At 32.0% G+C, this 16,110-nt stretch overlaps 2 protein-coding genes across 2 annotated transcripts in view; one reads left to right on the forward strand and one right to left on the reverse strand.

Annotated features, from left to right (window-relative positions):
- Window positions 1–5,997, reverse strand: part of LOC107451377 (betaine--homocysteine S-methyltransferase 1) — a 17,162-nt gene extending 11,165 nt beyond the window's left edge. The window contains exons 1-2 of the mRNA XM_016067444.3: window positions 5,622–5,997; window positions 2,186–2,324 (exon numbers count right to left, since the gene is read on the reverse strand). Of these exons, the coding sequence (XP_015922930.1) occupies window positions 2,186–2,324; window positions 5,622–5,630 (148 nt within the window). The 5' untranslated portion in view covers window positions 5,631–5,997. The remainder of the gene's footprint in view (window positions 1–2,185; window positions 2,325–5,621) is intronic.
- Window positions 5,998–6,063: 66 nt separating this feature from the next.
- LOC107451370 (dimethylglycine dehydrogenase, mitochondrial) overlaps window positions 6,064–16,110 on the forward strand; it is a gene marked incomplete at its 5' end in the record, with an annotated part of 36,383 nt that continues 26,336 nt past the window's right edge. Inside the window, 2 exon segments of the mRNA XM_043051058.2 lie at window positions 6,064–6,115; window positions 11,280–11,370. Of these exon segments, the coding sequence (XP_042906992.1) occupies window positions 11,288–11,370 (83 nt within the window).

Consider the following 16,110-nt stretch of genomic DNA (forward strand, 5'->3'; position numbering starts at 1 on the left):
ATTTTTTTTTTTTTTGAAAGGAGTTTTTTATCTCGGTAATTCGAATAAGAAAAAAGAATATCGATGTTTTTTCGGATGACCTTTATAAATCACTCATAAACTCGTAATATCTAATTCCATCACGTAATATATTTTTTTTTTAATGGCGGGCACTTGGAGCTATTGTCCATTGGCCACAGAAAGTGCCAGAACTGCTAATTCTCTTTTCGTTACCCAGTGGGCACCTGTGGCGAAGCCACGGCGGTGGAACAGCGTCGCCCACGTCACACTACCACAACCCGTTTATAGGGCGGGTCACATTCACACACAAAGGAGAAAGGACATAGAACACAGATAGAGGGAAAGAAACATCCATGCCTTGCCCGGGATTCGAACCAAGAACCTTTCTGATGCAAGGACAGTTCCCTGCCCCCTACACAGACTAGTCGGCTTATCAAAATTATATGCTTACATATTACTTACATTTATTATATACGTACACATTACTTATATTTAGAATTATCAAAAAAAGTCTGAGGTTGAGTAAAAAGGAGCATAAAAAATTGAGCATACTAACGCTAAAAACGATTTTTTTTTTTAATAAAATGATACTGTAAAGAGAATTTTTTAAATTATTTATTTATTTATTTTAAAAAAATTAGGTATTTGCACTCACAACAAAAATAAATATTTTAATAAACATTTTTTATTTATGTAATAATATTCATTTAATATAAACTTCTTTTTAAAAAATAAGTAATGCATCAAGTCGCATTATACTTTAAAAGCACATTGTACGAAACGGATGAATAATTACTTAGACATAAGTTTAAGTCCAGAAATGAGTCTCGATTAGTTTAACAGTCAATTGTAGTCCATGAAACTCGAGAAAATTTAATTTTAAATTGAATTTAATTGAAAATAGCTAGTCAACATTACTTTTTTTTCCAATATACCTGTCAATTATTTGATTGATTGAAAATAGCACATTATGTTTAAAATTATTGCTTCTGAGGTAAATCATTCCTCTTCAATACATTTTATAGATGCAGATGTGGTTTTTTTTAAATATTTTTTTATAACCGTCGTTGAACAGCAGACACAATTTTTGGGTTTACGACTACTAATGTTCAACTCAATAGCCTTGTAATTTTGAACCCAATCCAGAAGACAAGAGAACTCCTGTATCAAGGGTTGGGAAAAATTTGCCTTCGTGGAGGACTTTTTCATGGAACTAACCCGCATTTGCGTTACACGGATACAGCGTCAATGAACTACCTCTAAGTTTTTATTTTCTTCTCAATTGTTTTCGATTTTATTTTAAGTTCTGACATGATGCACACCATCGTTTTGAAGTACCGCTTACAGCAATGTTTCTCAAAGTGTGGTACGCGTACCCCTAGGGGTACAGGAACAGTTTAGCGGGGGTACGCGTTCTTATGCGAAATATCTTGCAACAAACGAAAATTTCAAAAAATATTTTTTAAAAACAAAGCTAACCATGAAGATTTACGTTTTTTTCTATTGGCTATTTTTTGCAGAGTTAATAGTCAATAACTAAAATATGTTAATAAAAATAAACATATTTTTAAAAAATAAATTTTTTTTATTAGTGGTAGACATCGTTACGAAAAATTTATAAAGGATACACAAAAGTCATAAGTTTGTGAAATACTGGCTTACAGGAACGAACATGAAATGCAGGAGATTTGCAAATGACAGGGCAAGCTCCGTGATTAGCCTTTGATAAAAATAATAGTAATCACTAAGGGGCCAATTTGAGAATGATATATTCATAAAATTTTAGATCCATATTTAAAATATTTATGTAAATGTAAGCGGTAATTAATCTATGATAAAGTATTTATTTCTTCCAACAAAATAGTTTTAATTTAAAAAAAAAAATTTTTTTTTATTGATCTTAAATTTAAATATTAAAATTGTTTAAAAATCAAGGTTTTATCTTCAAAATATGTTTTATTATTGAATCAAATATTTATAGATTAAAAACTCTCATTAATTTCATTATAAAAATAATAGCTTTGTCCTTGAATGGTTAATTTCTTGTAAACATTCCTCCCCCTCCCCCTCTGCACATTTCTGCGAAAACAGATTCCTCGAATTCGATATCAATAGATACTGAGCTAAAAATATAAAAATAGCGCAGAGCGCCATCTATGAGAAGTGTAAGAAATATGCGCATTACCAGCTTCTGGATGTTCTACAGCTGCTTCTGGTGTCCATGGTCCGGCTTTCACGTAACCCCTCTTTTCTAGGGAAAACACAAATCCTCCATCACCAATTACTACTCCTGACTTCAGACGATCCAACAAACCTTTTCTTCCCTACAAAACAAAAGAACAATAAAATACTTTTTATTCATCCACTCTTTCTACCTATTCTTTTAACTATTGAAACTATATTTTCATTTTAAAGCATTATTTTCTTTCTACCTATTTTATTTCTATCCGGCATTCCACGAGATGCACTGATTACTAAATTATTTTTATTTCATACATGGGATAGTGAAAACTTATGTCCTTATCTTATCTGCGAATCAATTGATTTCTTTTTTTTTATTTTTTATGTTTATTTATCAAATGGTTCATTATTGATTGATTCGAATAAAAGTAAGACATTCTCTCAACAACCCTTGGTTTTTAAAAAAATCAGGTTTTCCATGTTTATAGCTGCGAACAGCAGTTTTTTTTATTTTCTTCCATTATTTCTCTTAAACTGATTTTTCAAAACATTTTTTATTTTTTAACTTTCTGATTTTATAGCCTCTTTTTTCTCTTTGCAGAGAACCAAATATTTCTGTTTTCTTTTTTTTTTTCTTCTTTCAATTCCCTTAAACTGATTTTTTTCAAATCGTCCCCGTTTTTCGAACACTTCGTAGTGCCATTAACTGATTTATTTATGCTATTTTAATTATTTTCTCAAAAGTTTATTTAATTACGATTGTTACTATTATTAAGACAATAATAGCTGCCTTTAGGTGACAAAAATTGTTTCGGCATTTTTTGTTTTGATCAGTGATCCACACAAAAATAAATAAATGACAGTCTTATTTTTTTTTTTTCAGTTTGTCATCTGAGCGTAGTCAAGGACAAAGTCTAATGAATCATGTCGCATGAATAATATCGCATTTCAGAAAACTTTTCTTTTTTAAAATCAAGTATAACGTAAGCATATCAATCTTGCAGTTATGAAAATGAATTAAGTTCATAATTTTATAACCAAGAGTATTTCATTCTAAGAGAAGAAGAGTACAGAAGAGTATTTCATTCTAAAAAGTCGGCTGATTCTCGCAAATAAACACTAACTGAACAAAACAAACTTTAATTCAATTTTATACCAATAAAGAGAAGAAGAAAAAACTCGTATTAAATGGCAAATCGGTATTCGCAAATTAATTGCGAAACAAAAAGCATTATCTGTTACTTTTGAATTGTTATAGAATGAAATATTAATACTGGAATAAATTATTATAAATATAACAAAATATATAATAATTCATACTTTTATACTGTTAATATTATTTGTATGAAGATTAAATTCCTTAGACAAGAAATTTATATAATAATTTTCCAAAAGCTCCAAAAGATTTTTTTTTAAAAAATGAAGTGTTTTTTTTTTCTTTGAGTGAGAGAAAATAAATTTTTTTACAACAGCAACTTATTAAGTTTAACATATTTACTCACAAGAAATGCTCAAACAATTATACTTTCTATAAGAGAAAAAGTGAGAGTTACAGATCGTTTACTTTCTCCGTAAGAGAGATAAAAAAAAAAGTATTTTTCTACATTTTGTTTTTTAAATCTTTACTAGATAAGTAGAAGATCTGTGAGAGAGAAACATGACAGTATTACTGCCGGTTGCAATTATCTGATAATGGTTAATACGAACAGCTAAGTTACAAACTTTATAAAGCTGGAAAAAAAGATGTTAAAATGAAATTAATTTCCAAATCATACGTAGTATCAAATATCTTGCGCAACTTACAGTGTAAAATATTTCCTTTCTCAATAAGTAATTTGTTTGATAAAATGTGTATGTCTTTAAAATAATATTAAAATGAAATAAATTTGCATTAAAATAGTATTAAAGTTCAAAATGTTAATACCAAAACTAAGTTTCATACTTTATATTATACACTAGTAAAAAAATGTAAAAATTAAATCAATTTCCAAATTTTACACCAGAACATATAAATCCCATAACTTGGTAGTTAAAAATAATTTATTTCTCAAAAAGTAACATACTTTTTTAAAACCAATGTTTGCTAGTTTTTTTTAAATGATATCAAAATAAATAATAAAGATGCATTAGAAATAAATAATATTAAATTTGCATTGAAACGATTATTAAAATAAAATGAATACCAAAGCACATCCATCATTTTCAATGTGAAAAGTCAACTTCAAATATTTCTTTTATTAATATTAAATATCTCGAAACCCGCCAGAAATTAACTTTAATAAATCCTCCATGAAAATATAATGCATAAATTTATATTTACAAATAAAACAAATTTGAAAAACATTATACTATAAAATATTATTTAATAAAACCAAAAAGTTCTTAAGTTTAGAGAAAGAATAAAAAAAATTTATATGAAATCTGAAATTCTGCAAGGTTAGAAAAAAAAAAAAAAGCTTTCTACAGTAATGTTAAGTATATGCTAGAAATAGTCACATTAACAACGCGGCCTAAATTAAAATAAATAAATAAAAATGGAAATTTGAAAACTATACAGAGTCAAAAAATAATTTTTAGGAACTTGTGCAATTGTAGCACAGTGCCTAAAAATCAATGCTATCATTTTCTAAAGTAAAACTTAAAATTACAAGTTTGGGCATAAATAATTTTAAAACAGCGCTAAACTAATTAAATATCATTAACTTGAATTTAGATTAAATGCAATTTGCAAATAATAAAACAATTTCAAAATTTAACTATTAAAATATCTTGCAACAAACGAAAATTTCAAAACATTTTATTTAAAAATAAAACTAGCCATGAAACTTTANCAATTGTAGCACAGGGCCTAAAAATCAATGCTATCATTTTCTAAAGTAAAACTTAAAATAACAAGTTTGGGCATAAATAATTTTAAAGCAGCGCTAAACTAATTAAACATCATTAACTTGAATTTAGATTAAATGCAATTTGCAAATAATAAAACAATTTCAAAATTTAACTATTAATAAAATTAACATAAAAGAATGAGATTTTTCTTACAATTTCAAATTCCATAATATTTCGTTATTATTAATTTTATATTTTAAATATTTAATGAATTTTAGCAAGAAAAATGCAAGCGATATTAAAGTATCAAAAAATTTCTATTTAATTCAAATAACATTATAAATTTCATGTTTTAAGCATTTTGTTTAAATTTAAGAGAAAAAATGAACGATTTCTATTAAATTCTATAAATTTGATGTTTAATGTTAGCAAAAAAATCGATTAAATATAAATGATATTAAATTTCCAATTGATTTCTTTTAAATTCGAAAAATATTATACATCTTATGTGTTAAATATTTAACTAAATGCTTACAAAAAATGAATAAAATGCAAGCGACACTAAGTTAGCAAACGATTTTTATCAAATTCTATTAAGAACTTATACTCACTGGAGTCATGTTTCTGGGAGAAGCTTTCTATGGTCTGTCACAGTTGTTATTGAGTTCGGAGGGTTCGCACCAATAAATAAGAGAAGATTATGGGGGTGGGGGAGAGGAAATATAAGGGGAGATTCCTCGTTTGAGGTCATATAGCTCCTCCTTTTTTGCTTTCGTAAAAAAATAAATTCCTTTAAAATTGATATTTTTTTAGCTTAAAAAAATAAAAATGAAGGATAGTTGGATTTCATTATGTATTACAACATCGAAAGATTGATAAAATTCTGACTAAATCAGTCAAGATAACAAATTTATTTTTCTTATTTTTCATAAAATCCGTCTGTGTTTCCCCCTTCTCTGTCTGTTTTCTTTCGAAGTCCAATCACATGTTTTTTCAAGGTCACAAGACACCGAGGGCGAAGAACGGAACTTTCTTATTATTTTTTTTTATTATCTTAAGTTATTATCAAACTATCCCAGCTTTCGCCGTTTCTTATTCCTTCCAGGTAAGTGTTACTCTTCACATTTTTTTTTCTTCTCCGCACCCTCAGAACCTTATTTTAGAATCTCCGTTTTGAATTTGACATTGATCTTGTAAAAATCGGGTTCATAAAGTGAAGGCTGTTGCATTGTCAAGATTAAAAGAGCCGACGAACCCCCTATGAGCATATATTTATGTGAATGCTCAAAGTTTCTCCATATGGTCATGCATTTAGTACACCTTAGACACCAGTAGCATGATTTGCCGATGTTAAATATCACGATATAAACATTTTAATACCATCACGGTATGTCTTGAATATAATGATTTACGATGAGTATCGGACATATGCTAATTATCGTCAATCATAATATTAGGATTATTATCGAAAGCGGTAAATGTTGAGCACAATAATATACTATAATATCGTGAATATTACGATAATTATTGAATTCGATAATTATAAGATAAATAGTATTACTTAAATATCGCAATAACTGTATTTTAAAAACTTTTCTCACAAAATATCGCGAATGACGAATAAATCGAATGTCGATGAATATCGACATTCGATTCAATATTAAAAGTACGGAGAAGTTATGAGCTGTCATACAATCTATAAGGAGCTAATTATCGACAACTTTATTATTGCGATCATTATCGCGAACTACATGTGTTGAATATTATAATATCGTAAGTGCTATCGATTACGATAATTCTCGAATACGATAATTAAGGGCGAAACATATTCGGTTTATCTTTGTATCAGGAGTGATCGATATTACTTAAATATCATATAATGATATATCAGAATATATTTCATTATATACCTTCAATAACTATGATTCACGATGAATGATCAACATACATTTACAATATTATGATCATTTGTGACAACGATAAATATTGACTACGACAATGTCCCAATTATTAACGATATTATGATAATTATCGGATACGATACGCAAGGGGTAGAAATGGGCGACATATCTCACAGTGTCGATATTATTTAAATATCGTGATAGTGATATGTTAAAAATTCTTTCCTGATACATCGCGATTATTATGATTTGCAACAACTGTGTAAAATAATCGAATTATCGTCAAAAATAAAATGCGATAATTATTTGCAACACTAAATATCGTACACCCAAATCTCGCAAGCTATCCCGATAATCGAATACGATAATTATAGAATATGATAATATGCAAGTATGCACCTTATTTATAACTATCGCATACGATATTCCAGCAAGTATTAATATTTTTTTTCCGGATGATAAAGATGTAGGCTAACGTAAAAATAATGTTTATTTGTTACTTTAAAAAAAATATTGTCATGAGAAATATCAATGTTTTTCTGTCGATATATCACAATATTAAAGTTCTTATATTTCCTAGCACATTTGCAGATTATTGTTGTACACAAAATTAAAAAGTGTACACATTGAATAAATTTTTTACCTACTAATGTAATATCAATCATAGCCCTTTAAACATACAAATTAATGAGTGTGGTTGATAATTGGAATCGGACTACTGACCCTCTGAGCTTCAAACTGGTTATTCCAATATTTTTATTTTATTACCGTCGTTGAACAGCAGACCAAATTTTTCGGGTTTACGACTGCTAATGTTCAACTCAGTAGCCTTGTAATTTTGAACCCAATCCAGAAGACAAGAGAACTCCTGGATCAAGCATTGGGATAAATTTACCTTCGTGGAAGACTTTTTGATGGAACTCACCCGCATTTGCGTTACATGGAGAGGAAAACCACGAAAACCTCCAAAGGTTAGCCTGACGGCAAGGGGACTGTAACCCAAGATTCGTCTACCACTGAGGATATTTTTACGTCAGCACTGTGTTCGGTGCAAGCCGGATGCGGAATTCGTATCGACCTGACATCGCTGGGATTCGAACCCGATTCACCACATTGGAAGGCGAGCGCTCTATCCCCTGAGCCATCGCGATTCGTATTCCAATATTAAGGTCAGTAAGGTTAGAATGCAAAACGTTTAAACCTCATAATGTCTCATGAGCTATTTGCTTAAGTTGTCAAAACTTTTTGCACAAAATTAACAAAAATTTTTTTAATTTAATATTCCGCTATTATACGTTTATTTAATATTTGTTAATTTAATATCATTTGAAACAAATAAAAATTTTAATTTTTGGACGGAAACAGGCGAATAGTTCCTGAGAAAGAAAGAAAAATCTATAACTGCGATTGATTAAAATTTTTTTTAAAATTTATTCATAAACTATTTAACTGATTTCTATCAAATATCTAATTTTACATAGCTTAAAATGATGTATACATTTTGTATGCTGTAAACACTTGGTAACAATCATGATTGTGCTATATGTATCTACTCCTAGCAACTGATTAGAATCGAGAAAATTCTGAAACTTTTATTTTAATGTTTCCATGGACTTGAAATCAAAACTTTGTCTTTGTTTCACAATCCATCTGGAATAAAAAAAAATCATGCGAAGAATTGTAAAAGTTATGTTATCGTTATAAATAAAATTGAAATTGTGAAATATTTTGGGGGGTTGAATAAACTTCTATGAAATCACATGAAGCGCGGCAAGTGAACTGATAATAAAAAAATAAACTGATAAATAATGTGTGTCTGTATTCCGATCTTTATAAGTCAGGGGGTCATTAACTGTGACGTTAACTAACCGATAAGATGACATTCTTTTGATATTATATTTATAAGATAGATAACTCTGCTTATGTAATCTAGGGGAGTGCGGGGGCACCTGTCAAGTTATCTTCAAAAGTTATTGCTCCTCTTCATTTTCTTTTAATACGTTATGTTAGAGAGTTTTATTTTTCCTTTAAAATCATGCATATTTTCCTTCGAGACAAATTTTTGCGCTATACCATGTTATTGTTAGATGCAAGCAAATAAACGGACCACCCTGAATAACTTTTGAGCGAATGAGCGGATCTTCTCAATCTAGAATTCAATCTTAATGGTTCGAGGGAGCGATCTCAAATATACTAATTATTACGATATTTTAATTATTACAATATTTACGCAGACGATATTTTAAGTTACGAAATCAGACACAAAAGCGTACTTTCTCTGAATAAACATGCCTTTTTTTTCGACGGGTTAGAATTTCTGACCTCCAAGGTAATGGGGGTGGCCGCAATCGGGAAAATAGGATCCGAATAATTTCACAACTATCTGACCTCTGCCCTCAGTGCCAGCTGGTTGTTTATAAACAAAATGTATAATTAATATTCTGTAATATTGTTGCATTAGGTCTATCTAAGTTTCTCCTTAAAAGTTAGAATACTTATTAACATGAAGTTTATTAAATGCAAGGCTGAGCTATGGTGGCTCCGGAGATAGAACGTTCGCCTCCCAATCAGATGACCCGGGTTCGAATCCGTGCGGTATTTGGTTGAGACGATTTCAGCTCCCAGCTCTCACCGACGTAAAATATCCTTAGCGGTAGCGGGTCATGGGTAAGAATCCACTTGCCGTCGTGCTAACTGTGGGAGGTTTTCCTCTCCGCGTAACACAAATGGATGTTGGTTAAAAAGTCCTCCACGAAGGTTAGGCTATCCACCAGGTTATCCCGGCCTCCCAATCCTTGATCCGGAGGCCGAGAATACCTGGTTGGTAAGGCACTAGCTCCATGTCCACGAGGTCGTGGGTTCAATCCCTGCTGGCCAAAGACTTCCCGTGTAGTACATAATTGGTGACTGATGTATGTTAAATGTGTCGAGTCACAAAGTCCTCCATGTTCCCATAACAAATCATACCTCTGGATACTGATCCAGGATTTTCCTTGTCTTTTGGATTGGTTCAAAATTACAAAGCTACGAAGTTGAGCATTAGTAGTCGTAAACCCACAATTGAGTCGGTTGTCCAACGACGGTTATAAAATAAAATAAAATCCTTCATCCAGGAGTTCCATTGTCTTCTGGGTTAGGTTCAAAATTAAGAAGTCACGGAGTTGAACACTGATAGTCGTAAGTTCAGGATTAGTGTTGGCTGCTCAACGCCGGTTACAAAGTAAAATAAAATATGACACTGTATCGCGTATCGAATTAGTTACAAATATAATTCTTACTTAATCTATAATTATTATTTGTTTACGCCGGCCAGGTGGCTGAGCGGAAAGCGTGCTTGATTGTGAAGACAATGGTTGCGGGTTCGAATCCCGCTTAGGGCATGGATGTTTCTCTCTGGTTGTTGTTCTCTGCTGTGTGATGTGTGAATGCGGCCCACCACATAAACGGGTATTCATTGTGGCCTTGGGTAATGTTGCTCGCCTCTATGACTTCTTACGTTACGCAACACTTCCGGCATCTTCCGAGGGGAAGAACGGAAGTTAGAAAAAAAATTTATTTGTTTATGTAGCTAGGTAGGTACTTTATAAACTTTGCACTAGAGTTGCGAAATGAGCCATTGGCGACGGTCTAGGAAACATCCCTCAGAATGATCCGAAGACATGCGATCACAATTTTGATCCTCTGCAGAGGGGATGGCTCCCCTGCTTTGGTAGCCCGACGGTCTGCGCGCGAAGTCGAGCACTTTACGGTAGAACAGTTTAACGAGGACTGATACAGCGCACCCTCGGTCCCTACGCAGGCTGATCAAAGCGGTCACCCACCCGCACACTGACCGCAGCCAGTGATGCTTGACTTACTGGGAACGGCTTCTTTACGATCTGCGGGACTTTTGTTTGTGTAATTTATTGTAACCCAGCGATCTGAAATGAACTGAGTCCAGAGGATGGATAAGCAACAGAATATTATTGAAATAAACTGCAGATGTGTAAAAACTGGAAGTATTAAAAAAGACGAGAAATAATTGATCGAATCGAGTTCGCGAAACAATCTAAATGAACTGAGTTTTAAGAGTTGGCCAGCGAAACAGCTGATAATGAAGATCGAAAGCATTTTGAGTTTCTTATGGTATGAAAAGTTTCACAATATTTAATTATTTTTTTAAATGATAGAATTAAAAATTTGATGCATCGTGGTCAAACAGTTTTTGTGCTATTGAACTTTAACAAAAAAGTAGTATTTTAAAATTTTAGTACCATTTTACCGATTCCATTTTAATTTTTGATATAGTCGATTAAAATTAATTAGTCTTTAAGTTATTTCAAATAATCTAGTGAGATATAACATAATTTTGTTTCTTTGTATTTTTAGGTAAAGCAATGTCTTTTAGGACTTCTCTAGACAAGTCGCCTATCGTTTGGCGACACGTTCACAACTTTCTTAAGAAGCAATCTCGCAAAAAGTAAGAAATGTGATTCTTCCTTTTAATTACAAATGGTGATAGAAATTACTTCTGTATTACCTCCACATTTTTACCCTTTTTTTAATAGTTAAGTTTTTTTCATTAATTGGTTACTTTGTGACCAATTAACGAGAAAAAAAAACCTTGATTTCATGTTAAGAATGAGACAGATATAAAGAGTTATTCACAGAAAAGATTTACGGTTCTAAAGAACTCATTTATTTATCAAAGAATGCGTTTATATTTTCTTTACACTCTTATTCATGTAAGTAGGATAAATTCCTGGTGGACGAAGTACTGGAAGGCCATTTTCATAATTTTTTCGGAATGAAATTGTTTTCGTTCTAAAAAGGTGTCCAAATTTTTAAAAAATTGTTAAGCGGTGGGAGCTAGATCTAGTGAGTGTGGAGGGTGATGAAAAAGTACCGACCTTGCAGCGTGATTTCATACTTGAATTAAGGTATTTTATCATTTCCTGTGTGCAATCGGCCTGAATTGTCCAGTGGCAATTTCATACCTTCTGATTCCAACGAGTGTATTGCACGATCATGAGGGCGTATTACAATTGTTGAATGCTTATTTGTTTTGCATTGATACAATAAAATCGGTCCAGTAAATCTAGAGATAATCGACCGAGTCTGCAAATTCTCTTCATTTCTAATAACTGAAGAAATTTGTTATATTATATTATGTTTTTAAATAAAAATTTAAAGCTTAGTTTTCACTATCTCCCTCCCCTAACAAAGAATTTTTAGGCCCTCTTCAAGTGACCTAGATACTATATTTTCGATGAGATTAACAATTTTTTACATATATATATATATATTAGGTGACCATGCTGTACACAGTGACGTTTCATCGACTTGAAATTTTAAATTCCGAAAAAAGTCGAGTTACACTAAGGAATTAATTAATACGCAAGACCATTCGAATAGCTCAACAACTAAAAATGACACACTTCGACCTACTAAGATAGGTCATAGTGTAACAATCAACTAGACAAATAATGTTAGCTCTTAGAACAATAATGCAAATAAATAAGTTAAGATGTCCATCTTGATTATCGATGTCAATACACTTAGCGTCACGTTTCGAATAACCAAACGATTTTGACCTTTAATTCTCTTTTTCCCTCTTGCAGAAAATAAGTCAAAATATTTTTTAAATCATCTGAAATAACGGAAAAAATATAGATAAAAATGTTTTTAATGTAAAAAATAAGAGGCTCGATAAATTGTTGATAAGTACTTAACAATTGAAGTTAAGAAATATATTTGCGTCATTCACAGCTTTTTTTGTTTGTTTTCTCTCTCGATGTTTCATGTCTTTTTCTTCTTAATATTTGATAAGAGTTTATTCAGCTTATTTTGCAATCCCCATAAAGAAAATTTCAACACGTGAGCTTGAACTATAGCACTGTGCATTCAGTAGTCAAAGTAACAGTTTAAGAACAAATGAAACAAAAATATTATTCTTTTTTTTTTTTAAATTAAGAAATAAATATTCAATGTAAAAAGAAAAACAGTTTAATATAAATGGACAATTACAAAAATTATTGTTTATATTTTTAAATATTAAAATATTGTTTCTGAACCTTTAATGTTTGCTTCAGTAGTTATATTAAGTTTCGAATATCTCAGAGAAAAAATAGACGCAATACACCTTTATTTTGTGAAAAAAAGTAAAAAAGCTTTGTTTAAAAGTTAACTATCCCTGAATAACTTTTGGTCTAATAATCGAGTTTCAATATACTGTGACTCAATTTTAATGTGTTTGAGGGCCTAATCTTAAATGGTTGCGGTCAGTGTGCTGGTGAGTGAGCACTTGGATCAGTCTGCGTAGGGACCGAGGGTGTGCGGTATGGGTCCTCGTTAAACTGTTCTACCGTAAAGTGCTCGACTTCGCGTGCAGGTCGTCGGGCTACCGAAGCGGGGGTGCCATCCCCTCTGTAGAGGATCAAAATTGTGATGGCATGTCTTCGGATCATCCTCAGGGATGTATCCCAGACCGTCGCCAATAGCCCATTGTGCAGCTCTAGTGCGACGTAAATGAACAACAGCAACTTAAATATGATAAATAATTTGTGCAGACGATAGTTTAAGTTACGAAACCAAACTTAAAGGTAGGTAGGTAAGTACTTTACGTCACAGTAGAGCTGCACAATAGATTATTGGCACTGGTCTGGGAAACATCCTTGAGGATGATCCGCAATTTTGATTTTCTGCAGAGGGGATCGCTTCCCTGCTTCGGTAGCTCGACGACCTGCGCGTGAAGTCGAGCACTTTACAGTAACCCTCGGTCCCTACGCAGGCTGATCAAAGTGGTCACCCACCTTCTAACTGACAGCAGAAAGCCAGTGATGTTCTACTATGAACCGTGTCTTTACGATCAGTCTGTCCACTACGGGCACAAAGATGTACCTTTTCTGAATAAATGTATTTTTTTCGATGGATTTTACGCGGCGTATGTGAACTGTAAGAATTTTTTTTATTGATTTTTAACACAAAATATGGTGTAGTGAAATATTAAGAATAGTTTCTTGACTAAATAAACACCTCAAAACTTTTATTTCAATTCTTCTTGGGAAAAGTAGCTGCAGCCATTTTTGCTATATTCTAACGCCAATATTTATGATTAAAAAAAAACGATACTGGCCGAGGTAGCCTGGTTGGTTGAACTCGTGTTCGTGAGAACGTGAGTTTGAATCCCCCCGACAGAAGAGTCCCCATGTATTTAAATGGTAACTGGAGCACGTTAAATCTGCCGAGGTCACAGAGTCCTCCAAGTTCTCATAACATGTGCCTAATCACATGATTGTGCGCGAAGTGTTACCGATGCAGCTATGAAGCTTGGCTTATTATCAAGATGAGTCAAATTTTGGATGAGATTTAATTGGATTGCAGGTGACGTCACGCGTGCGCGTCAAATCTGAAGAGCACCTGAATTGTGACATAAGCATATGCAACGGGTAACGTCACTTGTACGTATCCAATTTATAGAAAGGAGCTGTCGGGACTCAGGACGCCTTCCAATGAGGTGAGCCGGGTTCGAATCCCAGTGATTGGTGGTCGATACGAATTCCGCAGCCAGCTCGCACCGACCACAGTGTTGACATAAAACATCCTCAGTGGTAGAGGGATCATGGGTTAGAGTCCCTTTGCCGTCAGGCTGATCGTAGGAGATTTTAGTGGTTTTCCACTCCATGTAACACAAATGTTCTACCGAAAAGTCCGCCTCGAAGGCTAATTTCTCCCAATACTTGAACCAGGAGTTTTCTGAATTAGGTTCAAACTTACAGGGCTGCGGAGTTGAACATTGGTAGTCGTAAACCCAAAAATTAGGTCAACTGTTCAATGACGGTCATAAAATTAAATTTGTTTAGAGAACTATTAATTTAATTATTCTATTCAACGATTCTTGAAATAAAATCAACCCTATGGAGTATTACAAAAAGGATATTGGAACAAATTCTACTTCATAGAACCATAAATCATTGATAGATTTATATAAATCTTCGAATGATAACATCTTTATCATACATGCATGAATTTTGTAACAGTGTTTTTGTAAATTGTTTAACTGCGTGAATGATGACAACAAACCTCTTCTGATGCTAGATTGCAAACTAAAGTTGCATCGTAGTAATTCATTGTGATCTTAAGGTTTCGAAACGCAGCCGAAAATATCGTTTTTGGTGTGAATAATATGAATGCGTGTCAGCTGGGTGTAAACATTCTCCATATTATTGTGCAGATAGACTCTTTAAAGTGAATATGAAAGATAGATTCATTCACAAAATATTTTTATCAACACCAAATTCGCACAACACAGTTTTTACAGTGTTAATAACACTACGTGATATTGCAAAATCATTCCAGCAACGTCTGATAATGTTTTTATCACCTTAATCCTTTCCTTAAATTGTGTTTTTTAATAGGTTTTACTTTTGCCTTTTAATTTGTTTCAAATGGGTTTTTGCCTTAACCTCATTAACTGTCAATTTTTTTTTAAAAAAAACAATCCACAATCTTTTAAACTTGTTCTTAATTTGTGTAATTTACCATGAATACCAACTTTAGCATATTTTATTCTTAATTATCTATAACATTTACAGGCTTTTATCATTAACTTTTATATTTTTTTTCAAACTCTAAGACTTGTTCTTGTATAATTTACCATATGTTCAACTTTTATTATTAATTATGTGTAGCATTTACAGATTATTATTACGTTTTATCTACAACCCTTGCTGTATTTTATCATCTCGCTCATGGGCTGTAATAGTGGCACAACTAAAAAAACACGCGTTTTGGACTAAGAATAGATGTAAATATGAAAATACACATTCTTTCAGCAGCAATACTTGCTCAACTCATAATTCAACTTGAAGGTAATCTCCGTTTAAGCATACGAAAGCATTTCGTATGCATTTTCCTTAGCAATGAAAACTTTAAACCCACTTATCTAAAAACTTGATTTTTTGAGCTGCGCCGATCTTATTACTCAGTTTATATACATTATTTACTAGGAACATGTTGGTATTCTAAATTTTTAATTGTGCAATATGAATCTTTCACTATTGCACACTTTATTTTATATTTAAATTGCATATTATTATTGCTTAGCATCCGCATTTTATTTTGCCCTTCTTTTTAAGTCTTGCTGTTCCTTATATACCTAAAGATATCCTTCCCCAAATTTATATTTACTCTATTTTGTAAGCATCCTTTGTAAATCGCA

The sequence above is a fragment of the Parasteatoda tepidariorum genome, chromosome 9, assembly GCF_043381705.1.
Source record: "Parasteatoda tepidariorum isolate YZ-2023 chromosome 9, CAS_Ptep_4.0, whole genome shotgun sequence".
Lineage (NCBI taxonomy): Eukaryota > Metazoa > Arthropoda > Arachnida > Araneae > Theridiidae > Parasteatoda > Parasteatoda tepidariorum.